This window comes from Nerophis ophidion, linkage group LG01, assembly GCF_033978795.1.
Source record: "Nerophis ophidion isolate RoL-2023_Sa linkage group LG01, RoL_Noph_v1.0, whole genome shotgun sequence".
Classification (NCBI taxonomy): domain Eukaryota; kingdom Metazoa; phylum Chordata; class Actinopteri; order Syngnathiformes; family Syngnathidae; genus Nerophis; species Nerophis ophidion.
Window position 1 is genome coordinate 53,841,043 of NC_084611.1, and position 25,561 is coordinate 53,866,603.

A 25,561-nucleotide genomic window follows, 5' to 3' on the forward strand; every position below is an offset into this window, starting at 1 on the left:
TTTCTAGAAACAGTCTCCATGCCTAAGTGCTTGATTTTATTCACCAGGCCAAGTGATTAGGACACCATTAGGTCATCATTTGGATGGGTGGCTAAATACTTTTGGCAATAGAGTGAAGCATCAGGTCAAAGTTGTCGCAGTCATGGCGCCCTGTAGTCACATGAGTGCCTTTTGGCCAATCAGATCGCCTGAAACTGAGTTGGCCATACTCTCTGTATACAGGACTCTGCCACCAGTGGTATGCGGGCTCCATCTAGTGCGGGGGTCAGAATCCAAGTGGGTCCCTGGGCCTCTTTCAGAGATGTGCGAAAATGGACAAATTGGGAAAAAAATATATTTTTTGTCTAAATATGTTTTCTGTGGAACAAACATGACACAAACCTTCCTAATTGTTAGAAATCCCATTCTTTTTATTAAACATTCTTCACTGATGAGCGTATTTGGCAAGCACCGTTTTGTCCTAATTTCAGCAATTCTTGAACACATCGTAGTTTGTTTTCGTGTTCGACTTCCTCCGATGCTGCCACAGAAAGACGTGTTTTATGCCACTCCTTTGTCCCATTTTGTCCACCAAATGTTTTATACTGTGCGTGAATGCTTTGTTGATTTTACTGATTTACTGGAGTGCTTATCAGGCATATTTGGTCAATCCATGACTGCAAGCTAATGGATGCTAACATGCTATTTAGGCTAGCTGTATGCACATATCGTATCATTACGTTTTTAGGTATATTTGAGCTCATTTAATTTCCTTTACTTATGTCCTCAGTGTATTTAATTTATATTTGCATGTGTCATGACACATTATCTGTATGTAATATTGGCTGCATTTCTCATAGTTGTTTGTGTGCCATGTTGTTCCAAACCACAGCAAATGTTACCCAGCAAAGACTGATAAATCTATTAAAAGAAGACAGCCTCCAGGAGTCATCTCATCCTGTGAGAAGCCTCCATTTTACTAATGTGTAGAATAAAAATTATAGTAGGCTAATTATGTGTTGCCTTCATTATAACACTTTTAATATTTTGCGGCTCCAGTCAGATTTGTTTATAAAATAATTTTGGTCCAATATGGCTCTTTCAACATTTTGGGTTGCCGACCCCTGGCCTAGTGGTAAGCCGAAAAGTCACTTAATAAAATATTCAAACACAGTGTTACTGTTCAAACAGTGCATAATGTTGCAGTGGCCATAAATATTAAATAAAACCTGTGGCTAGTTTTTTTAATGAATACCTAGGCCGACTACGCTACCGTCAGTCATTATGCTGGTACTTGGAAAAGTCAAGTGTTTTCTGTGGTGGTACTTGGTGTATCGTAGCAATATTTGACAATGATAATCGTTCAATCAGCGTTCAAATGAATAAGCTAACCTGCTGTTAGCATCTTTAATAAAACATGTCACCCTGGCGTGTTTAACAGTCCGCTTTAAGAGTCACATTTGCTTGGAAATGCTTCCAATGATGCCATCAACAGGTTTCAGCACCAAGTAATCCTGGGGTATTGCGATGTGTCGCAGATCGCTTTCGTCTTGTCAGCCGCTGTTAACACACGGGTGGAATGTAATCGCGATTTAAATACTCCGGTTGTGACGATATACACACACATGCCTTTGTACACACAAACATGGCTTGTGGAATCGTCTCCTTACCGTCAGTTGCAGACACGCCGAGCCACGACGAACAGCTCCTCGGCTCTGATGCTGCGGATCCTCTTGGTTAAGACAGGCCTCCAGGACGTCTGTGATTGGTCAATTGCTGACGCTCGTTCTCATTGACTATTGGTTGGACCGACTGTCAATCATCTCCACGTCCGGACTCAACACTCGTTTTTGGCTGTTTACTTTTATCCATCCATCCATTTCTACCGCTTATTCCCTTTCGGGGTCGCTGGGTCAGCTACAATCGGGCGGAAGGCAGGTTAATTTTCCCTTTATGTGCATCGCTAACAGCCCAGGGTACAAATTCACCAACTGCGCTAATGTATTATACAACATAAAAGTAATTTACCATCATTGTCAATACTTGAGCTAACTGGACTAGGTTGGCTTTAATCACAAATATAGGACATATAGGACACATCACTTTCAGGATGGCAACCAATATACAAAAACTTTATTACAAAAAAGTGTTCTACATGAATGTTTTGACAGTAAAATGGCAGTGGACAAAAGAGCACCATTCGACAAAACTAAAGCAGTGCTTTGAGAAGCCAAACATCTCTTTAAAACCATGCCGATATGCTGCTGTCCAGTCACTGTAGGGCAGACTAAGTCCTCTGTAATAGCAATCAGGTACACCGACTCAAAAGTTAACTGTTTTTAATATCGCAACAATAATCTAAAGACACACAAAACCAAGTTTAAGAAATGATTAAAGGGACTAATTGAGGAAAAACTAAATCCCTGAATTGGACAAGGAATTACAGGTCTGCTTACCCAAAAGAGGCGGACCAACAGCAGGTTATACAGTTTGAATATGCACAGAACAAACTTAGCTTAATGCATTACAAACATTATATATAACCGCTTAATCGTCATCTTCATCATCGTCGTCATCTTCGTCGTCTTCCTCATCATCATCATCATCATCGTCGTCTTCAACTGGCTGCGCTTTTTTGGGCCTGCCTGGGCCACCCTTCTTTCCAGCATCGGCCTTCCCTGAGCCACCGGACGCTTTATATGCAGCAACATCCTGGAAATAACATTATGACCAGGATTTAAAAATGTGGTACACACCGGAAATAAAAACATGGCACAATAAGTGATGCAAATAACCTCACCTTCTCATACTTTTCCTTCAGTTTGGCGGCTTTCGCCTCAAACGGGATCTTGTCTTTGGCAGACTGTAAAGACCACAGCTCACCAAGCTTCTTGGCGATGTCACCAATGGAAATACCCGGATGGTCCTCCTTGATCTTTGGACGGTGTTCCGAGCAGAAGACAAAGAAGGCGGAGCTACAAAGAGGCAACTAATATTAATGCATGAAAAGCACAATTAGATAAAAACCGAGATCTTGTCCACTTACGGTGGCCTTTTGGGGGCATTGGGATCCTTCTTCTTCTTCCCCTTTTTGGCACCTTTAGGGGGGATGTATGTTTTCATCTCCCGGTCGTATCGGACCTTGTCATTCTTCGCCAGCTCCTCAAACTTCTGCTTTTCCTTGCCGGACATAGTCTGCACCACAGATAATTACGTCAGCCTCAAGGCATGTTAATGTACAGACAACTTACTAATCACTACATTTCATGGAGGCATAATCAGACAATGAATGTTGCCTAGATTAGTGACTCCAACTACGGTTTGCCTAAAGTCCACATATTCCCTGAATTTGTCAAAAATCATACAGAGGCTTTATGCAGGTATCAGCAGATATAATTCAATGCAACTTAAAACAAATGTAAAACAAAGACATACAGTTTCTGTCTGTACAGACAATTGTAAAATTTGACAATGTTGAATTATCTGTGGCCAAATTTAGCACAAATGTAATCATATCAATAATTACTCTAAATAGGTAAACAAGATAAAATGGGCCTCAAATATTTGTTGACAAATTGCACATCAATATTGACTTGAAGTGCAGCCCTACAGATTGGAACAGGGTCCGGTAGTTTGTTTTGCTCTCTTTTTTTAACCAGGGGAGACTACTACAGGTTTGTTTAAATAATGAAACCCTTATCCATTGGTGTTTCCCCCCCACTGAGGGATGCATACTGGAAAATCAAAGCATGCAGCGGCCATTTTACTATATATTTGTTTCACCTTTCAGACTCTAATAAGTTTTTTTTTTGATTGATTGAGACTTAGTAGATTGCACAGTACAGTACATATTCCGTACAACTGACCACTAAATGGTAACACCTGAATAAGTTTTTCAACTTGTTTAAGTCGGAGTCCACATTAATCAATTCTTGGTCAAGGGAACTCGTAAAAAAAACTCAAGTCTTTGATCTGTACTATCAATGCTTAAATATGGAAATCAACTTCATGTGTATATGTAGATCAAGTAAAATATACAGTGTGTTTAAACCCTTTTTGGCAAAGAAAATCCAAATTTTACAGCAAACTGAAAAAAAAAGCATAATTTTCTTCCAAAAAAATGAATTTTTAATGTGAGGTAATTGAAGCATAAAATATGTCACCAATTCATAACATTTTCATTTATTATTTGTGAGCTATGACCGAAAAAACCCCCAAATACAATTATTGGGAATCCAGAGCGCCCCACTCAAACTGTTAAAAATAAGCCATTATATGTATATGTTTTTAAATCCTACATCAACTTCAGCACTATCAGTAGATAATTGTGACGTTTGTTAATTGTGTTCTTAACTTAAGCTGTAGATAAATGTAAAATTTGTTAATTTTGCTCTTAGTCATACATTTATTATGACAAGTAATTTTGGGAATATTTATCCCAACAAGTATTTGATGTGAAGTAATTGGAGACTACAATATTTCACAACATTCATTTGGATTTATTTTTTTTAAACAGTGACAAAAAAAAGTCTGCATGGCAGCTTTGTTTTATTAGTCACCACTGAAACTTTTTCTCCTTACTTTTTTCCTAGTTGCGTCTTTGTTTTAATTATATATTAATAATGAGCCGTTAAAATATACTTGTGGACACATCTACCTTTATTCATACATCAAATTAGACTGTAGATTACCTTCCATCTTTCTGAGCATTTCTTTGAGAACTCAGCAAAGCCCACACTGGTTCCTGGGTGCTTCTTTTTGTGCTCCTCGCGGCAGGTCGCCACAAAGAAGGCGTAGGATGAAGTCTTGCCTCTGGGCTTGTTGGGATCCTTCGTCATGGCTGCTTCCTGGACATTAAAAAAAACAAGATCCAACTAAACGATTACGTAAAAAGTATACGGGAAAACTGACAGGAAGAGTCGAGAAATGTTTAAAACGAAACAATATTTATTCGGTTAATACTGCATGGGGTTGAACAAAAAACGGTAAATGATGTTGAATACGCTACTCGTAATACAAAATGGGGCACCGAAAGATGTTTCATGACTCTAATCGGCTTTCTTCCTTGTAGGGACAAAAAGACGCGACTCCATTTTGTATCTTCCCGCCTAAACTCACCCTCGACACAAACTTGTTTAACTAAAGTGACGAAACGAGCCTTCTAACCCCCCGACATAACGAGTCGTAACACTTTAAACACCACAAAAGGCGAAAGACGCAAACAAAAAGGCGACGTGCGCGTCAGTTTGTTCCCTTTTAAAAGTTGAGCGCGTGGCCATTGTACAAAGGCCTAAGCAGTACAGCCAAATGGCGTTTGGGCTTCGTCTTGTTTACCAAGAAGCTCAGTCCGCCACCGATAAAGTCTCATTATTACGGTTGCTTAGTATATTGATATAAAAATTACGTTGTAATAAAAGTTCAAAAAAATATAAATTGTGGCGTAATACGAAACGTAGATGTTGAAATATCCGGTAAAAACCGTAGCAAATAAAACACCACCGCGCACTTCAAGGACGACGGATAAGACGTTGTGAAGACGAAGAAGGTTCTAGAAAAAATAAAACATTTAAAAAAATGGACACTTACCAGTAACAAGCGAGACAAAGTGTGGCGGAGTGAACGGAGTAAAAGGCTTTGAAGGCTTTTCGCTGCGGTCTGTTGAGTCGCACTAACTTGCCTACAAGTACATCCGCAGCTCCTCCCCCTCTCGGCGGGGATTGGCCGGATTGCGTCGTTTCAATTTGAAACCCAGTGCACGGGACAAAAAGGCGCTTTTTGATTGGTTCTGACGGAAGAAGCCAAAACAGCACGTTTTCTGTCTCGCCTGAACGCGGATTGGTTAATGGCGGGCAGGGGTTTTAAACAACAGGGCGCGAAATTTTTTTGTTTTGTTTTGTTTGTTTGTTCATTAAAAAGTAACGATGAGGTTTCGTCGTCATCGGCTGTTAGACTTTACCAGACGTTTTGACTGAATTTATATACATTTTTTATTAGTAGATTGCACAGTACAGTACATATTCCGTACAATTGACAACAGCTTGTACTTAAAGGCCTACTGAAATGAGATGTTTTTATTCAAACGGGGATAGCAGGTCCATTCTATGTGTCGTACTTGATCATTTTGTGATATAACTTTTGGTCGTTAATAAAAAAGCCTTGCCTGTACCGGAATTAGCAGACGATGTGCGCGTGACGTCAAGGGTTGTGGAGCTCACATTGTTTACAATCATGGCCACCAGAAGCAAGACCGATTCGGACCAAGAAAGCAATGATTTCCCCAATAATTTGAGTGAGGATGAAAGATTCGTGGATGAGGAAAGTTAGAATGAAGGAGTAGAAAAAAAACAGGGCAGTGGGAGCGATTCAGATGTTATTAAACACATTTACTAGGATAATTCTGGAAAATCCCTTATCTGCTTGTTGTGTTACTAATGTTGTAGTGAGATTATACTGTCGTACCTGAAATTCGGAGGGGTGTGGCCACAGGTGTGGTGACCACCAGTGTCTCTGAGGGAAGCCAAGCAGCTGCCTCATTGACATGTGCACGATGAACGACGCAAGCTCCGCTCATGTCTACGGTAAGAGCCGACTTATTACCACAATTTTCTCACTGAAACCTGCCGGTTGACATGTGGTCGGGAACCATGTTCGCTTGACCGCTCTGTTCCATATTAAAGTTTCACCTTCAGGAACAAGGAAACACCGGCTGTGTTTGTGTTGCTAAAGGCAGCCGCAATACACCGCTTCCCACCTACATCTTTCTTATTTGACGTCTCCATTATTAATTGAACAAATTGCAAAAGATTCAGCAACACAGATGTCTAGAATACTGTGTAATTATGCCATTAAAGCAGACTACTCATAGCTGAGATCGGGCTGGAAAAAAATGTCCGCTACAATCCGAGACGTCACGCGCACGCGTCATCATACTGACGTTTTCAACAGGGTATTCCGCGCGAAATTTAAAATTGCAATTTAGGAAACTAAACCGGCCGTATTGGCATGTATTGCAATGTTAATATTTCATCATTGATGTATAAACTATCAGACTGCGTGGTTGTTAGTAGTGGGTTTCAGTAGGCCTTTAAGATTTTACTACTCTACGTATGAAATACTAAACAGTCTTATTCCCAGAACCCCTCAAAAAAATCTGCGGCTATAGAGCGTTTTCTATTTGAGCTGTAATGCCCTCCCGGTAACAGCCGTCCATCCATCCATCTTTTTCCGCTTATCCGAGGTCGGGTCGCGGGGGCAGCAGCCTAAGCAGGGAAGCCCAGACTTTCCTCTCCCCAGCAACTTCGTCCAGCTCTTCCCGGGGGATCCCGAGGTGTTCCCAGGCCAGCCGGGAGACATAGTCTACCCAACGTGTTCTGGCCTCCTACTGGTCGAACGTGCCTTAAACACCTCCCTAGGGAGGCGTTCGGGTAACATCCTGACCAGATGCCTGAACCACCTCTTCTGGCTCCTCTCGATGTGGAGGAGCAGCGGCGTTACTTTGCCCTCCCCCCCGGATGGCAGAGCTTCTCAGCCTATCTCTAAGGGAGAGCCCGTCACCCAACGGAGGAAACTAATTCCGGCTGCTTGTACCCGTGATCTTGTTCTTTCGGTCAAAACCCAAAGATCATGACCGTAGATGAGGATGGGAAACGTATATCGACCAGTAAATTGAAAGGTTTGCCTTCCGGCTCAGCTCCTTCTTCACCACAACAGATCGATACAGCGTCCGCATTACGGAAGACGCCGCACTAATCCGCTGGTCGATTTCACAATCCACTTTTCCCTCACTCGTGAACAGTACTCATGATCTTGTCCTTTCGGTCATAACCCAAAGCTCATGACTTTAGGTGAGGATGGGAACGTAGATCGACCGGTAAATTGAGAGCTTTTCCTTCCGGCTCAGCTCCTTCTTCACCACAACGGATCGATACAGCGTCCGCATTACTGAAGGCGCTGCACCGATCCGCCTGTCGATCTCACGATCCACTCTTCCCTTACTTGTGAACAGTTAGAGATAATAATAATAATAGATTTTATTTGTAAAAGCACTTTACATCGAACAAACAATCTCAAAGTGTTACAGTGCATTTAAAAACAAAACAAAAACAAAGCTAGAACAACAAAGTGGTTAGAGTGTCTGCCCTGAGATCGGTAGGTTGTGAGTTCAAACCGCGGCCAAGTCATCATCGGCAGTCACGTGAACGAGTATGACGATCCTCTTGGTAGGGGGGTATCCCTTTATGGAGGATTCCTGTGTGTGACTTAGTTTAACGTGGGGAGACTGGTGCACAGACAGTCATCACACGATCCGTGACAGGGTCCAGTTGCATGGAGTCCAAGACGACTGGGGACCCATTCCTAACCCATAGGGTTCAATATGACGTTGGTCCACCTTTTGCAGCTATTACAGCTTCAACTTTCCTGGGAAAGCTGTCCACAAGGTTGCAGAGTGTGTTTATAGGAATTTTCCATCATTCTTGCAAAAGCGCATTGGTGAGGTCACACACTGATGTTGGTCGAGAAGGCCTGGCTCTCAGTCTCCGCTGTAATTCATCCCAAACATGTTCTATCAGGTTCATGTCAGGACTCTAAGCAGGGCAGTCAAGTTTATCCACATCAGACTCTGTCATCCATGCCTTTATGGACCTTGCTTTGTGCACTGATGCACAGTCACTGTTAGAATAATTGTCTCTAAGTTATCACAAAACTTTGTGTTACATTGTGTTCAGCTCGCTAGAGGACAAAAGCTGTCTTTGATCCTACCAAGCAAAAGGCTTGTAAAACTTCACTGTGTAGGATGGGGAGCCACATGAAGGTGTTCTGTTTCTTTGCTGTATTGTAATCCACAGAACGATTGTGTCTTGACCCGAGAACTACAAAGGGGGGACAAAGCAGGACCTGCCCAAGTTCCAGGTACCTGTTCTTCGAACAGTTGCCACAACATTTTCTTCTAACCGACCTTTTCTTGGAACTGTTTTGTAATCAAATGCGATGGCTCTTTACGACCCCCATACCTTTAGAAACAGCTGTTGCCATGTATTCAGGGAAAGTCCAAATAAAAGAGGAGGCGTACAATCTTTCGTCAGAGCATGGAACACTGTACAAGGGTACGGGTGTTCGCGTTTCTCCTCATTGAGCCAAATTTAATTCGGTCTCTGTTTGATTCCCTGCTTCTTGTCTTGTTTAATAGATGTTATCAGTGTTTGAACCTGATAGTCACGATCACAGCAGCTTGTAATGTTTATCAAATATGGAACTTAGCGATGAACTATTTAAATCCAACTTTATCTTTCACCGGTTAATGCTTAATTTGTGGACCCCTCAGATATAAAGACATTATGTGCCTCCAATCTTTTCTTCTCTAAATCCCGCCAGTGTCAAATTAAATGAGGTTGTAGCAAGCAGTAACGTCTCGGTGATGATAAATCTTTTGAAAATATTTTTCTTAAGAGTGTAAATATCCCCCACAACTCATTTGAAATATTGTTTTCATGATCAAATTGTGAATAAGATACTCTTTAAGGTTCATATGTTTATAAATCTGACTGTGATGAAGTGTCGCTTATGTATTTGACTCTGAACTTTTAGAAAATATGCCCTATTCTGCACTGATTCAGGTAAATAAGCGGTAGCTTAATTGGATTCGAGACCATCGCATAAAATGATAATTAATATTAATATTTGGTTACATGTCCCGTGGCAAGTTTCACTGCATTAAGGTGTTTTTGGTAGCCATCCACAAGCTGCTAGCAAGCTTTTGGTTGAATTTTTGACCACTCTCCCGACAAAATCGGTGCAGTTCAGCTAAATGTGTTGGTTTTCTGACCTGGACTTGTTTCTTCAGCATTGTCCACACGTTTCAGTCAGGACTTTGGGAAGACCATTCTAAAACCTTATTTTGTAGCCTGATTTTTCCATTCCTTTACCACTTTTGACGTGTGTTTGGGGTCATTGTCCTGTTGGAACACCCAACTGCGCCCAAGACCCAACCTCCGGGCTGATGATTTTAGGTTGTCCTGAAGAATTTGGCGGTAATCCACCTTTCTCATTGTCCCATTTACTCTCTGTAAAGCACCAGTTCCATTGGCAGCAAAACAGGCCCAGCGCATAATACTACCACCACCATGCTTGACGGTAGTTTTGGTGTTCCTGGGAATAAAGGCCTCACCTTTTCTGCTCCAAACCTTTTCTCCTTTTCTCATCTGTCCACAGAACTTCCCTCCAGAAGGTCTTATCTTTGTCCATGTGCTGACTATAGGTGTGTGGCTGTAAGTCCTTTGCTATTTTCTATGAAGGAAAAATGCTGCCATCTCTTGGTGAATTTAGTTCTAACAGTCATATGCCGTCCATCCATCTATTTCTACCGCTTGTCCCTCTCATGATACAATATTTTTATATTTAGTGTGGTGCGGGGTTGGGGTTGGTCCTGCATGTTAGGAGGCCTTGCCCAGCAAAAAAATAATACAAAAATGCTTAGGCTTACTTTAGATTAGCTTAGCTTTAGACATTTGTGGTAAGCTGTTTTTGACAAAACATATTACAACTTCATATACATTGGAACATAGACAATTAGAAATTTTAGTTCAATTTCAGTTTATTTGGAACATGCATACGAAACATCACATATTTCTAGTTGTTTCATTACAGCATGTCCGAAATGGAGTAGTAAGATGCTGGGTTTATTGTATCCCACCCCTTTTCATACCATAGCAATTTTATCCCATTTCCTTGTTCTCTGTAACAGAACAGTTTAAAATCAATAACATACTATAGTAAGTAAACAAATATTAAATACAAAAATAATCCTAACCTAAAAAAATACAATTAGATAACACTTATAATAAAAAAAAAATGGGTTCAAGATGTTAATCATAATTCTTGTTCTGTGTACTTTGTGAGCATTTGTAGTTTGAACAGTCTCTTAAACTGAAGCATATTGGTGCCTTGTTTGACTTCTTTGGTTAATCCATTCCACAATTTAATTCCACATACGGATATGCCAAAGGTTTTAGGTGTTGTACGAGCATTCAAATGTTTTAATTTTTTTGTACATTCTTGGGTAGCAGGTTTTAGTTTGCTTTCTTCATAATTTTAGCTGTTTGCAAATGCACCAAATCGCTGAATTTCAATAATTGTGATTCAATAAATAAAGGGTTTGCATGTTCACTATATCCAACCTTATGTATTATTCTAATTGATCTTTTTTTGTAACACCGTTAGTGAATGAAGCACACATTTGTAGATGTTTCCCCATACTTCTACTTAATAACACAGATATGTAACACTAGCAAGCAGTAGAGAATATGAAGTGATTTTTGGTCTAGAACACCATCCATCCATTTTCTGCCGCTTATTCCCTTTGGGGTCGTGGGGGGCGCTGGTGCCTATCTCAGCTACAATCGGGCAGAAGGCGGGGTACACCCTGGACAAGTCGCCACCTCATTGCAGGGCCAACACAGATAGACAACATTCACACTCACATTCACACACTAGGGCCAATTTAGAGTTGCCAATCAACCTATCCCCAGGTGCATGTCTTTGGAAAAGGGAGGAAGCCGGAGTACCTGGAGGGAACCCACGCATTCACGGGGAGGACATGCAAACCCCACACAGAAAGATCCCGAGCCCGGGATTGAACCCAGGACTACTCAGGACCTTCGTATAGTGAGGCAGACACACTAAAATGTACATATTTGAGAGAAAAAGTAACGTTGCAAAAATAAAGTAAAAAATAATCATGTCAATCTTCCCACAAAAACGTGAACAGTAATACCTCAGCAGTACTGGTCTTTCAGCAGGTATACATTTATTTTTGTAGTATTAATATTATTACAACTGTATTCTAGTAACATTCAAACTTTATTGGTATATTACGATTTTATTTTCACTGGTAGGTTCAGAGTCTTAATCATGTTTTTACGATTTCCTCCTTGAAATGTTCCAGGTATCTTCTTTATTTGTGTATAATAATGACTTTAATCTTGTACTATTACATCAATATAAAAAAATTATATATATTCTTGCAACATGTTTTCTTAACAACATTAGAGCTTTTATCATATTGTATGAATGTTATTATTGTTGTAGTACAATTCAGTTTTTGAAACATTTTGAAATCCTTTTGTCAACCTATTAATATTATTTACAAATAAAAAAATAAATGCATTCTTGTAATTTTAAACTTTTTTTTTTTAGGAATTAGTCACATTCCAACCTATTGTAACACTCCAATTTTTGAAATTACTCTCCAAGTAGTACAACTTTCTTGTAGAATGTTTTAAATAACTTTCCATCATTCTTCCTGTAAAATTATGTTACTCTGAAAAAATCCAGACATCCTTTTTAAATATCATGACTTACTTCTTTTGACCGTAAATTCGTATTCAGCAAAAATATATTCGCAACATTCAGGTTTAGTTTTTGCAACATTCTGACTTTCTTTTTGTGCCAGCAAAATGTATTTCTTGCAATATTATAAATACAGTAATTGGAGTTTTTCTGTTTTATTTACAAAAATCAATCAATCAATCAATCAATGATTATTTATATAGCCCTAAATCACTAGTGTCTCAAAGGGCTGCACAAACCACAACACAAACCACAACACAAACCACAACGACATCCTCGGTAGAGCCCACACAAGGGCAAGGGAAACTCACACCCAGTGGGACGTCGGTGACAATGATGACTGAGAAACCTTGGAGAGGACCGCGTATGTGGGCAACCCCCCCCCCCCCGGGGAACCAAAAACAATAAAAAATGTACGCTTCCAACATTACTTTTTTCTTGTATTAATCTGATTTTCTAACTGTAGTATGAACTGTTTTAATGGCAAATTATGACACGTATTGCTTTATTCATTATTGAGTTGTTTCTTGCTACTTTATGTTGTATATTATTTACATGAGATTTCCAGTCCATTTTATCATCTATTATTACACCCAAAAATGTGTTTTCTTTTACCCTTTCAATATCTACTCCGTCTATTTGTATTTTGTGTTTGACTCTCTCTTCGACTGTTACCTAATGGCATTATTTTAGTTTTACTGAGATTCAAAGATAGACCGTTTTTGTCAAACCATCTTTTTTAATTTGTTTATATCTTCTGTCATTATTTGTATTATCTTCTGTGTGTTCTCTCCTGAACAATTTGTCACTCTAGTTTTTGTGTGTGGGACTCACTTTAACACATTCATTCAAATGGTCTTCATGCAGTTATTGTAAGCCATTTTTCATTGTTTTGGCAGGGTTGGACCGGATGTGCCATAACGCCCTATTACCGCAAAGCCGGAAGTGTGCGTGTGGTTCAAAGGGGACAATGACGTGACAGTTTATAAAAGAAAAGTGCCTTTTGGTTCGCTGGTCAATTTCAAACCCTCAGTTACATTATTATTGATACTTTTGTGTATTGTACACTCAACTAGCAGTGCGTTTTCCGTGTTTATATTCACCATCCGTAACGTAGTAGTTTCCACTTAAGACTGCTGAGGCGTTTGTTCGTGTTTCTGTCCTGTGAACTAAATAGTGAATTATTAAATAACGTTAGTTTTGTTTGTAATGTTCGAAATTAAATGTTATCTATATATATAGACGACAAAAGAATACCATGGCAACGGTGACGGCTAGCAGGAAACTGACTGCCGTAAAGCAAGTTGACAGAAAGTGACGTGTCTTTGCCGCATAGACATCTTATAAGGCTACGCAGCATCGAGCGCTACTGCCTGCTGGCGCTGACGATACGCGGGGCCGCCATCTTGGAGTGGTGATCCGCTCCACTCAGGGCAATTCATTTGGCAGGAGCAATAAACTGTCAGCGCATTTAATTTATTTTACCTCACTGAATAACACCGATTTTCATGCGATTTGTTTGTCATACGTGTAGCTATGATAAAAGGCACATGTTTTGGCGTGTTTTATTATCCATAGTTTGCTTAACAGTAATAGAATATTCTTATATGCCTGGGGTCGGGAACCTTTTTGGCTGAGAAAGCCAAAAAAGCCAAATATTTTAAAATGTATTTCTGTGAGAGGCATATCATATTTTTCAACACTGAATACAACTAAATGCGTGCATTTTAAGTATGACCAACATTTTTAGAGTATAATAAGTCTCTTATTCTTTTTCAACAACATTGTTATTCGGTCGATCTACGTTCCCATCTTCATCTATGGTCATGAGCTTTGGGTCATGACCGAAAGGACAAGATCACGGGTACAAGTGGATGAAATGAGTTTCCTCCGCCGTGTGGCAGGGCTCTCCCTTAGAGATAGGGTGAGAAGCTCTGTCATCCGGGAGGAGCTCAAAGTAAGTCGGTGTTCCTCCACATCGAGAGTAGCCAGATGAGGTGGTTGGGGCATCAGGTCAGGATGCCACCCGAACGCCTCTCTCTGGAGGTGTTTAGGGCACGTCCAACCGATAGGAGGCCACGAGGAAGACCCAGGACACTTTGGGAAGACTAAATCTCCCGGCTGGCCTGGGAACGCCCCGGGACCCTCCGGGAGGAACTGGACAAAGTGCCTGGGGAGGGGGAAGTCTGGGCTTCCCTGCTTAGGCTGCTGCCTACGCGACCCGACCTTGGATAAGCAGAAGATGGATGGATGGATGGATGGATGGATTGTTATTCTGAAGCTAATCAATAATAAATAAAATACTTCTTACCATTAATGCGACTTCTTGAACAGGTGGGACTGTGGGGTAGAAAACAGATGGATGGATTAAAATGCATGAGTGTTTTATATTTTGGACGTTATTTTTAACACTGTGATTACCAGCGGAATTATTCATTACTTCTCGTGTTCAGCAATGTTAGCTAAGGTTTATCTGGGATCTGAACTGAGGATGTTGTTGAAGCTTGTGCAGCCCTTTGAGACACTTGGAATTTAGGGCTATATAAATAAACATTGATTGATTGATTGATTGATTATCTGAGAGCCAGATGCAGTCCGTGGGAGCCAGGGCGTGGTCAGGCGCCGCCTGTGGACGAGGCATGCACAAGAGCCGGCTGGAAGCAGATGGTAGGTGAGTGGATACCTCAGCTGGAACGAGGTAGGTGATTGGATACCTCAGCTGGAACGAGTTATCTAATCACCTGTCTCTTTATTAGCAGCGTTGGTGACCGCAGGGCTGGGCTGAAAAGCCAGAAGAGGCTGCACGAGGGGCTGACGGAGGAGAAAGAATTTACGGACAAAGAGAAGAAATATTGTGAGTGAGCAAAATAAGACTGAAAAGACTTTGTGAACGAACAAAAAGAAGAAATGTTGTGAAAAGAACAAAATAAAAAGAAAAGACATTTGTGAACCAGCAATAGAAGAAATATTGTGTGAGAAGACATTAAAAGAATTGGCAAACTTGACGACCTGCCTGTGTGATCCATCGGTCCTGAAGAACCCCGCGACACAAGACTGTCATCAAGAGAGCCACATCTGGCTCGAGAGCCATAGGTTCCCTACCAGTTATGTACTATAAGTGACCAGACGCCCGAGATCAAAACTGGGAATATAATCCCAGAGAAATGGGGAAAAAAACGGTCAGCTATTTTCAAATTGAAGAAAAATATGATTAGGTTATATATACATGCGTATATCCTACATAAACACTGAATGAATGCGTTATATATCTATATATCTTAGGGAACTATAGACTGTATCTCTGTTGCTGCAGCAGCATTTAGTCTTGACACTTTGTATTGATATTTTGCATTACATTCTTCACTTAAATGATAATGTTTACAGTGATTTTTTCTGTATGTCACTTTGGATATTGCGATGAGGCGGCGACATGTCCAGGGTGTACCCCGATATCCGCCCAATTGTAGCTGAGATAGGCCCCAGCGACCCCAAAACGGAATAAGTGGTAGAAAATGGATGGATGGATGTCGCTTTGGATAAACATATATAAACACTTGAAAGTCTTTATATCAGCTAAAACCACCAATCTGTTTCACTGGATTCAGAACAAAACCAAATTCCGTCTTACCCAACAATGTTAGTATTTGAATATTGTTACTTGAAGACTTATTCCTGGTTACAATTATACTGTTAAGAAAGTATTGTCTTTTCCTTTGCCTACAATGAGAATGGCTCATAATCAGTGGCGGTTGGTGAATTTTGTTATAGGTTGGGCTGAAAGGTTGTAAACCAAACCCCCATAGGGGGGTCATCCTCCCCCAGACGATTTATTTGTGATTTTCACATAAAAATTAAGCATTCTGGTGCATTCTGACAAAATAATGAAGATAAAATACAACATTTCATAGGTTTGCAGATAACTATATACTATATGCACACTGAAGGCATGATGCCACCAATTTAGACTTGTATAATGCTGTATAGCCACTGTCCATCTGATTGTCTACTTCAGGGGTGTCAAAGTCAAATACAGAGTGGGCCAAAATGTAAAACTGAACAAAGCCGTGGGCCAAAGTTGAACAAATTAACCTTTTAATAGGGACCCAAACAAGTTTTGCATTGAATATTGAACAAGTAAGGCTTATATAACTTTATAGTGACATGCAAAATTTAGTTTCAAATAATAATAATGATGATAATTTAAAAAATATCAATTGCATATCAAATTAAATTTAAATAAAAAATCAATGCCTCTTTTCTATTTGCAGCCTTCAAGGGTAAAAATAAAATTAAACTTTTTCCACAGGCTAATAATACATTTGAAAATAAAAACGCAATAAGGAATGAATCAAATATTCAAGCCTTGAAGTAGCAAGAGAAAGTGCACGAATAAAATGTTAATTATTGCTCAGTTTGATACACTGATATGCTTTAACACTGAATATGGAACAAGCAACGCTTATATATCTTAACAGTGCAGAATCTACTTTCAAAAAACAAATGAAAAAACATCAAAGGTATATTAAATACAATTTATATAAAAAATGTAATGCCTCTTTTCAACAAACCCTGTTTCCATATGAGTTGGGAATTTGTGTGAGATGTGAATATAAATGGAATACAATGATTTGCAAATCATTTTCAACCCATATACAGTTGAATATGCTACAAAGACAACATATTTGATGTTCAATCTGATAAACATTTTTTGTTTTGTAAATAATCATTAACTTTAGAATTTGATGCCAGCAACACGTGACAAAGAAGTTGGGAAAGGTGGCAATAAATACTGATAAAGTTGAGGAATGCTCATCAAACACTTATTTGGAACATCCCACAGGTGTGCAAGCTAATTAAGAACAGGTGAGTGCCATTATTGGGTATAAAACAGCTTCCCAAAAAATGCTCAGTCTTTCACAAGAAAGGATGGGGTGAAGTACACCTCTTTGTCCACAACTGCGTGAGCAAATAGTCAAACAGTTTAAGAACAACGTTTCTCAAAGTTCAATTGCAAGAAATTTAGGGATTTCAACATCGACGGTCCATAATATCATCAAAAGGTTCAGAGAATCTGGAGAAATCACTCCCCACGTAAGCGGCATGGCCGGAAACCAGCATTGAATGACCGTGACCTTCGATCCCTCAGACGGCACTGTATCAAAAACCGACATCAATCTCTAAAGGATATCACCACATGGACTCAAGAACACTTCAGAAAACCACTGTCACTAAATACAGTTCGTCGCTACATCTGTAAGTGCAAGTTAAAGCTCTACTATACAAAGCGAAAGCCATTTATCAACAACATCCAGAAACGCCGCCGGCTTCTCTGGGCCCAAGATCGTCTAAAATGGACTGATGCAAAGTGAAAAAGTGTTGTGTGGTCTGACGAGTCCACAATTCAAATTGTTTTTGGAAATATTGGACATCGTGTCATCCGGACCAAAGGGGAAGCGAACCATCCAGACTGTTATCCACGCAAAGTTCAAAAGCCAATTTCTGTGATGGTATGGGGGTGCATTAGAGCCCAAGGCATGAGTAACTTACACATCTGTGAAGGCACCATTAATGCTGAAAGGTACATACAGGTTTCGGAACAACATATGCTGCTCTCTAAGCGCCGACTTTTTCATGGACGCCCTTGCTTATTTCAGCACGACAATGCCAAGCCACATTCAGCACGTGTTACAACAGCGAGGCGTCGTAATAAAAAGAGTGCGGGTACTTTCCTGGCCCGCCTGCAGTCCAGACCTGTCTCCCATCGAAAATGCGTGGCGCATTATGAAGTGTAAAATATGACAGCGGAGACCCCGGACTGTTTAACGACTGAAGCTCTACATAAAACAAGAATGGGAAAGAATTCCACTTTCAAAGCTTCAACAATTAGTTTCCTCAGTTCCCAAACGTTTATTGAGTGTTGTTAAAAGAAAAGAAGATGTAACACAGTGGTGAACATGCCCTTTCCCAACTACTTTGGCACGTGTTGCAGCCATAAAAATTCAAAGTTAATTATTTTTTGCAAAAAAAAAAAAAAGTTTATGAGTTTGAACATCAAATATGTTGTCTTCGTAGTGCATTTCAATTGAATATGGATTGAAAAGAATTTGCTAATCATTGTATTCCATTTATATTTACATCTAACACAATTTCCCAACTCATATGGAAACGGGGTTTCTAAGTCTAAGGCGAGGTCAGACCAATCTAAGTCTAAGGGTAGATCAGACCAATCTAAGTAAAAAAAAAAGTCTGGAAACGGGGTTTGCATTTGCAGCCTCCTGAGGTAAATATCAACATTAACTTTTTCCACAGGCTAATATATTTGAAAATAAAATAATGAGGTGGGCAGGTTTGGGGGGGTGGGGGGTGGGCAGGGTTTGGTGGTAGTGGGGAGGGGGGGGTGTATATTGTAGCGTCCCGGAAGAGTTGGTGCTGCAAGGGGTTCTAGGTATTTGTTCTGTTGTGTTTATGTTGTGTTACGGTGCGGTTGTTCTTCCAAAATTTGTTTGTCATTCTTGTTTGGTGTGGGTTCAAATTTGTAACAGTGTTAAAGTTGTTTATACGGCCACCCTCAGTGTGACCTGTATGGCCGTTGACCAAGTATGCGTTGCATTCACTTATGTGTGTGTACAAGCTGCATGTATTATGTGACTTGGTCGGCAAGCTGCTTGTATGGAGGGAAAGCGGACGTGACTGCAAGTTGTAGAGAACGCTAAAGGTAGTACTTTTAAGGCACGCCCCCTATGTTGTTATACGGGTGGAACTCGGGAAAAGTTAATGAAAATGGTTTTCCTGGGGAGATATTAGGGAGGGGAACTGAACTCCGGGAGTCTCCCGGGAAAATCGGGAGGGTTGGCAAGTATGAGTATTAGCGGTGAATGCGGTGTCAACCGCCGGGCTAGCTCTAATTTTAATTTGATATTGCCCCAAGGGCCAAATGAAATCACACGGTGGGCCAAATTTGGCGGGCCAGAGTTTAACGGGATGGCGTGGCGCAGTTGGGAGAGAGGCCGTGCGCAACCCGAGGGTCCCTGGTTCAATCGCCGCCTCGTACCAACCTCGTACCAACCTCGTCACGTCCGTTGTGTCTTGAGCAAGACACTTCACCCTTGCTCCTGATGGGTGCTAGTTAGCGCCTTGCATGGCAGCTCCCTCCATCAGTGTGTGAATGTGTGTGTGAATGGGTAAATGTGGAAGTAGTGTCAAAGCGCTTTGACTACCTTGAAGGTAGAAAAGCGCTATACAAGTACAACCCATTTATAACACCCATGGTTTAGTTAATGATACATTTATAGTGCTTTTATTCATATTTTTTTGTACATTTAAAACACCTCTTTGTGGTCTACCTCAGTGTTTTTCAACATTTTTTGAACCATTTTTTTCATTAAAAAAATAAATACAGAGGCACGTAGAAAAGGTTAAAAAAATTAAACTCCACCAGGTTGTCATGCCTTATTTTGAGTTTGTTGTTGTTTCCTGTGTGTCGTGCTTTAGTTCCTGTATAATGCTGTATAGCCACTGTCCATCTGATTGTCTCGTTAGCTAACATATATTACCCCCCTCGCCCTACACAATCTGGACCGGGGTCCTTTTTGATTGATTGATTGAAACTTTTATTAGTAGATTGCACAGCACAGTCCATATTTCGTACAATTGACCACTAAATGGCAACACCCGAATAAGTTTTTCAACTTGTTTAAGTCGGGGTCCAATGAATTCATTGTACCTAACTTGTACCCCTGTTGGCTTTTACGATCTTAATCCACATGGAGAGGAGCCAGATGAGGTGGTTTGGGCATCTGGTCAGGATGCCACCCGAACGCCTCCCGAGGGAGGTGTTTAGGGCACGTCTAACTGGTAGGAGGCCACAGGGAAGACCCAGGACACGTTGGGAAGACTACGTCTCCCGGCTGGCCTGGGAACGCCTCGGGATCCCCCAGGAAGAGCTGGACGAAGTGGCTGGGGAGAGGGAAGTCTGGGCTTTTCTGCTTAGGCTGCTGCCCCCGCGACCCGACCTCAGATAGGCGGAAGAAGATGGATGGATGGATCTTCATCATTTATTTCAACTTTATGTTATTCAAGTATGACATTTTTAAATGTAATTAATTCAATTGATAAGCAATTCTATTATGGTCATACTCTTGTTTGCTAGAAACTATGATTTCAGTACTATTGAAGACCTTTGCTCCTTCTCAACTCTGTGGCAATATTCTTGTCACAAAATACAACCAATAGTACGTTAATGTTAAATCTTTCTTGTAAAAAGTAATCCCCCGATTCCTATGCTTAACAGAAAACGCTGAACATCATCTTTGTTTTCTACCTGTCAACTGTTAGTTTAGGCTGCTCATCACAACTTCAAGATGGCGGCCGAATTTCTCGCGTCACCGCGGCCAATGCTGCGTCTACTTACGTCTACGCATGTCCCCTCTTCAAGCAGATTGTGCGCATGCGTGGACCGGTTTGCCTACTGACAGGAGTCACGACGCCGAAGAGGAAGAGTTGACTGAGATTGGTGGTGAAAGGAGCGACATAACCTCGGGACTCTTGGACGTCAAAGAGCCGAGGATTAACTTTGTGCACCGGAGGAAACGACGAGTCTGTGTGTTAACTATTGAGTGAGTTTGAGTGGAGAAAGAAGATGGGTGAAGTGTCGGTGGACTCGAGCACACTTTGTCTATTTGACGTTGACGGCACTCTGACGGCTCCAAGACAGGTAAACAATCACTGTAATAATGTTTTTTTAAATGAAAACTATCATTAATATCTGTAAAGTGGACACTATTTATAGTATTTTCTGTAAGGTATTTGGCCAGCCAATGATCCCACTCGGGAAGATCAATCCAACGTTTTAATAATGCAGAATAAGATTATAAATGTATTACTCTTTTATAATTACAATTATGTTTATCACAAGCTTAACGCTGTGAAAATATGTAGTTTGGAGAAATAGAAAATTGATTAAACTATGTCGGATGTCTACGGTGGCCGATAAGGGCAAACGCGCTGCAAAAGTCCAAACACGTGTATGTTTTGGCAACAAAGAACTACAAACATTGAAAAAAAAAACACGCAGCTTCACAAAACACATACATGCAACTTTACAAAAGACGTTCTACTATACACAAACTTACATGTAACTTAACATAACATACAACTTCACAAAACACATGCATGCAAATTTACAAGACACATACATGCAACTTCACAAAACACGTTCTACTATACACAAACTCACATGCCCCTTTACAAAACACATGCATGCAACTTTACAAAACACATTCTACGATACACAAAGTTACATGCAACTTTACAAAACACATTTTACTCTGCACAAACTTACATGTACCTTGACAAAACATTCAACTTAACAAAACACATGCATTCAACTTGACAAAATACATGCATGCAACTTTACAAGACACATGCATGCAACTTCACAAAACACGTTCTACTATTCACAAACTTACATGCACCTTTACAAAACACATGCATGCAACTTTACAAAACACATTCTATGATACATAAACTTACATGCAACTTTACAAAACACATTTTACTCTGCACAAACTTACATGTACCTTGACAAAACATTCAACTTAACAAAACACATGCATTCAACTTGACAAAATACATGCATGCAACTTTACAAGACACATGCATGCAACTTCACAAAACACGTTCTACTATTCACAAACTTACATGCACCTTTACAAAACACATGCATGCAACTTTACAAAACACATTCTATGATACATAAACTTACATGCAACTTTACAAAACACATGCATGCAACTTTACAAAACAAATTCTACTTTGCACAAATTTACATGTAACTTGACAAAACATTCAACTTCACAAAACACATGCATTCAACTTGACAAAATACATGCATGCAACCTTACAAGACACATGCATCCAACTTTACAAAACATGTTCTACTTGCCACAAACTTGCATGTAACTTGACAAAAAACACAACTTCACAAAACACATGCATGCAACTTCACATAACACGTTCTACTATACACAAATTTACATGTAACTTGGAAAAACACACAACTTCTCAAAACACATGCATGCAACTTTACAAGACACATGCATGCAACGGAGAGCTAGCTATAGCTTGTGTGGCTATGTTGGCATCATCGGCTGGTGAGCTGCTTTCTCGTCTCTGTGCTCCATCCATCCATTTTCTACCGCTTATTCCCTCTCGGGATCGCGGGGGGCGCTGGCGCCTATCTCAGCTACAATCGGGCGGAAGGCGGGGTACACCCTGGACAAGTCGCCATCTCATCGCAGGTCTCTGTGCTCGTGAAAGTTTATTCTAGCTCATTAATAATGCCAGAATGGAAACAAGCCTTTTGGCTTTTAGCACCATCTATTTCCTTTTTTTTTTTAAAGCATTACATGGATTAAATTCTTTAAGATGTCAATACACTTCTCAATCAATCAATCAATCAATCAATCAATCAATCAAATCTCTCACCTGGTTAGTAAAAGGATGAGGACATAATCCGACAAGTTAGTTAACATTGTCGCTGTAATTTGAGTTATAGCAGGCGTAGTAGAACATTGTGTTTCACCAAAATCATTGACTCGCCTCATTTAAAACTATTTTGTTTATATTTTAGCTGGGTGGTTGGCAGTTGCTATCATTTATACCTCTGTGCAGTTAGACAATCACGTTAAGTAACACTTCAATATTAATTTATATTCTCAAAGACACATGAGTTTAAGTTGAGTAACAGTTCCAACTGTGCACAATGGCAGCTATCGTTTATATCTTAAAATCAATCACATTATTAACTGGTGATATTTATTACCTGCCTGAATACACTCACGGGTGAGTCAGTTTGCAGTGAATGTTCACTTTTTGGATTGTTTTAAGTCCCTTTGTGTATATGTTATTAATAATATGTTATTCACATGTAAATAATGCTGTATATTAGACTGTATTTTTATTATTCACATGTGAATAATGCTGTGTAATAGACTGTATTTATATTTTTCACATGTAAATAATGCTGTATAATAGACTGTATTCATATTATTCACATGTAAATAATACTTTATAATAGACTGTATTTATATTATTCACATGTACAAACCCCGTTTCCATATGAGTTGGGAAATTGTGTTAGATGTAAATATAAACGGAATACAATGATTCACAAATAATTTTCAACCCATATTCAGTTGAATGTGCTACAAAGACAACATATTTGATGTTCAAACTGAAAACATTTTTTTTTCCCAAATAATCATTAACTTTAGAATTTGATGCCAGCAACACGTGACAATGAAGTTGGGAAAGGTGGCAATAAATACTGATAAAGTTGAGGAATGCTCATCAAACACTTATTTGGAACATCCCACAGGTGTGCAGGCTAATTGGGAAAAGGTGGGTGCCATGATTGAGTATACAATCAGCTTCCATGAAATGCTAAGTAATTCACAAACAAGGATGGGGTGAGGGTCACCACTTTGTAAGCAAATTGTCGAACAGTTTTAGAACAACATTTCTCAACGAGCTATTGCAAGGAATTTAGGGATTTTACCATCTACAGTCTGTAAAATCATCAAAAGGTTCAGAAAATCTGGAGAAATCACTGCACATAAGCGATTATATTACAGACCTTTGAGCCCTCAGGCGGTACTGCATCAAAAACCAACATCAGTGTGTAAAGGATATCACCACAAGGGCTCAGGAACACTTCATAAAACCACTGTCAGTAACTACAGTTGGTCGCTACATCTGTAAGTGCAAGTTAAAACTCTACTATGCAAAGTGAAAGCCATTTATCAACAACACACAGGAACGCCGCCGGCTTCTCTGGGCCTGAGCTCATCTAAGATGGACTGATGCAAAGTGGTAAAGTGTTCTGTGGTCTGACGAGTCCACATTTCAAATTATATTTGGAAACTGTGGACATGGTGTCCTCCGGAACAAAAAGGAAAATAACCATCCGGATTGTTATAAGCGCAAAGTTCAAAAGCCAGCATCTGTGATGGTATGGGTGTGTATTAGTGCCCAAGCTATTGGTAACTTACACATCTGTGAAGGCACCATTAATGCTGAATGGTCCATACAGGTTTTGGAGCAACATATGTTGTCATCCAAGCAACGTTATCATGGACGCCCCTGCTTATTTCAGCAAAACTTGCTTGTTACAACAGCGTGGCTTCGTAGTAAAAGAGTGAAGGTACTTTCCTGGCCCGCCTGCAGTCCAGACATGTCTCCCATCGAAAATGTGTGGCGCATTATGAAGCGTAAAATACGACAACAAGACCCCGGACTGTTGAACAACTTAAGCTGTACATCAAGCAAGAATAGTAAAGAATTCCACTTTCAAAGCTTCAACAACTAGTTTCTGTTGTAATGTTAATGTGCCATTTTTGATCAGGCTGCACCGTGACCACCACTATGGGGTCCAGGCGGGTTCCTAGGCAACGGGGCGAGTAGTGTTTTGACAGCAGTAGAGCTAATGGCTGCGGATAATGTATCTGTGTGCTGATCTGCATTAAAAGTTCGAGTTGAGCATTATAAGGAGTAAGTCACTTTACTACATTGGCGACGAGGAGAAAAAAAATAAAAAAATCAGGACATCAATGGCGTTGTTTGGAAATTTAACAGAGTTTGACCAAGCTACGGATGATTGGCAACAGTATGCTGAACGACTGGACTTTTACTTCGTGGCTAACAAAATCACAAACGAAGGACAAAAGAAGGCAATTTTCCTGAGTTCGTGTGGGGCCAAAGTATATGCAGTGTTGCGAGATTTGTGCCAACCCGGTAAGCCGGCGGATATAGACATGACATTGACGGAGATGCTTCAGAAATTAACGGATCACTTCGCGCCAAAACCCAGTTTGATTGTGGAACGATTCAAATTTCATTCCATATTGAGACAACAAGGTCAGTCCATTTCTTCATTTGTCGCGGAGCTAAGGAGGCTCACGGAACATTGAAAATTTGGAACTGCATTGGATGACATGCTTAGAGACAGACTAGTGTGTGGTATCAACGATGATCGCATCCAACGTCGTTTGTTGTCTGAGGATGATGAAAAATTGACTCTGGCACGGGCCATTGACTTGGCCACATCGATGGAAACACCATCCAAGGACCTGGCGGACTTGCAACTAACTGGGGCAGATGGAACGGTCCACAAAGTCCAGGCAGGAGCAGATCGGTGAGTCCCACTGAGTGGCTGTTTCAGGTGCGGTGGTAGTCATGG

General features: G+C 40.3%; 3 protein-coding genes and 1 long non-coding RNA gene across 4 annotated transcripts in view; 2 read left to right on the forward strand and 2 right to left on the reverse strand.

The window, feature by feature from the left end:
- wdr17 (WD repeat domain 17) overlaps positions 1 to 1,746 on the reverse strand; it is a 105,348-nt gene extending 103,602 nt beyond the window's left edge. Inside the window, exon 1 of the mRNA XM_061907280.1 lies at positions 1,650 to 1,746. The gene's annotated coding sequence lies outside the window, so the exon portion shown is untranslated. The remainder of the gene's footprint in view (positions 1 to 1,649) is intronic.
- Positions 1,747 to 2,082: 336 nt separating this feature from the next.
- Positions 2,083 to 5,722, reverse strand: hmgb2a (high mobility group box 2a). The gene is made up of 5 exons (XM_061907281.1): positions 5,566 to 5,722; positions 4,671 to 4,826; positions 3,026 to 3,174; positions 2,780 to 2,954; positions 2,083 to 2,691 (listed from the first exon to the last, which is right to left on the reverse strand). The coding sequence occupies exons 2-5, from the start codon at positions 4,815 to 4,817 to the stop codon at positions 2,527 to 2,529; spliced, it is 636 nt and encodes a 211-aa protein (XP_061763265.1). The 5' UTR covers positions 4,818 to 4,826; positions 5,566 to 5,722; the 3' UTR covers positions 2,083 to 2,526.
- An 8,709-nt stretch (positions 5,723 to 14,431) lies between these two features.
- On the forward strand, positions 14,432 to 15,329 carry LOC133536728 (uncharacterized). Its single transcript, XR_009802539.1, has 2 exons — positions 14,432 to 14,995; positions 15,081 to 15,329. It is a non-coding gene; the product is annotated as an uncharacterized LOC133536728 (long non-coding RNA).
- A 5,418-nt stretch (positions 15,330 to 20,747) lies between these two features.
- Positions 20,748 to 25,561, forward strand: part of pmm2 (phosphomannomutase 2) — a 36,921-nt gene continuing 32,107 nt past the window's right edge. Inside the window, exon 1 of the mRNA XM_061907282.1 lies at positions 20,748 to 21,037. Within this exon, the coding sequence (XP_061763266.1) occupies positions 20,963 to 21,037 (75 nt within the window). The 5' untranslated portion in view covers positions 20,748 to 20,962. The remainder of the gene's footprint in view (positions 21,038 to 25,561) is intronic.

What these genes read in the sequence shown, in the direction of transcription:
- hmgb2a (XM_061907281.1), bottom strand. Translation starts at nt 4,817, where the DNA reads ATGACGAAGGATCCCAACAAGCCCAGAGGCAAGACTTCATCCTACGCC. An exon ending in AATGCTCAGAAAGATGGAAG is followed by an intron (nt 3,175 to 4,670) that starts GTAATCTACAGT and finishes TCTGTGGTGCAG; the next exon opens with ACTATGTCCGGCAAGGAAAA. An exon ending in TGAAGGAAAAGTATGAGAAG is followed by an intron (nt 2,692 to 2,779) that starts GTGAGGTTATTT and finishes TGTTATTTCCAG; the next exon opens with GATGTTGCTGCATATAAAGC.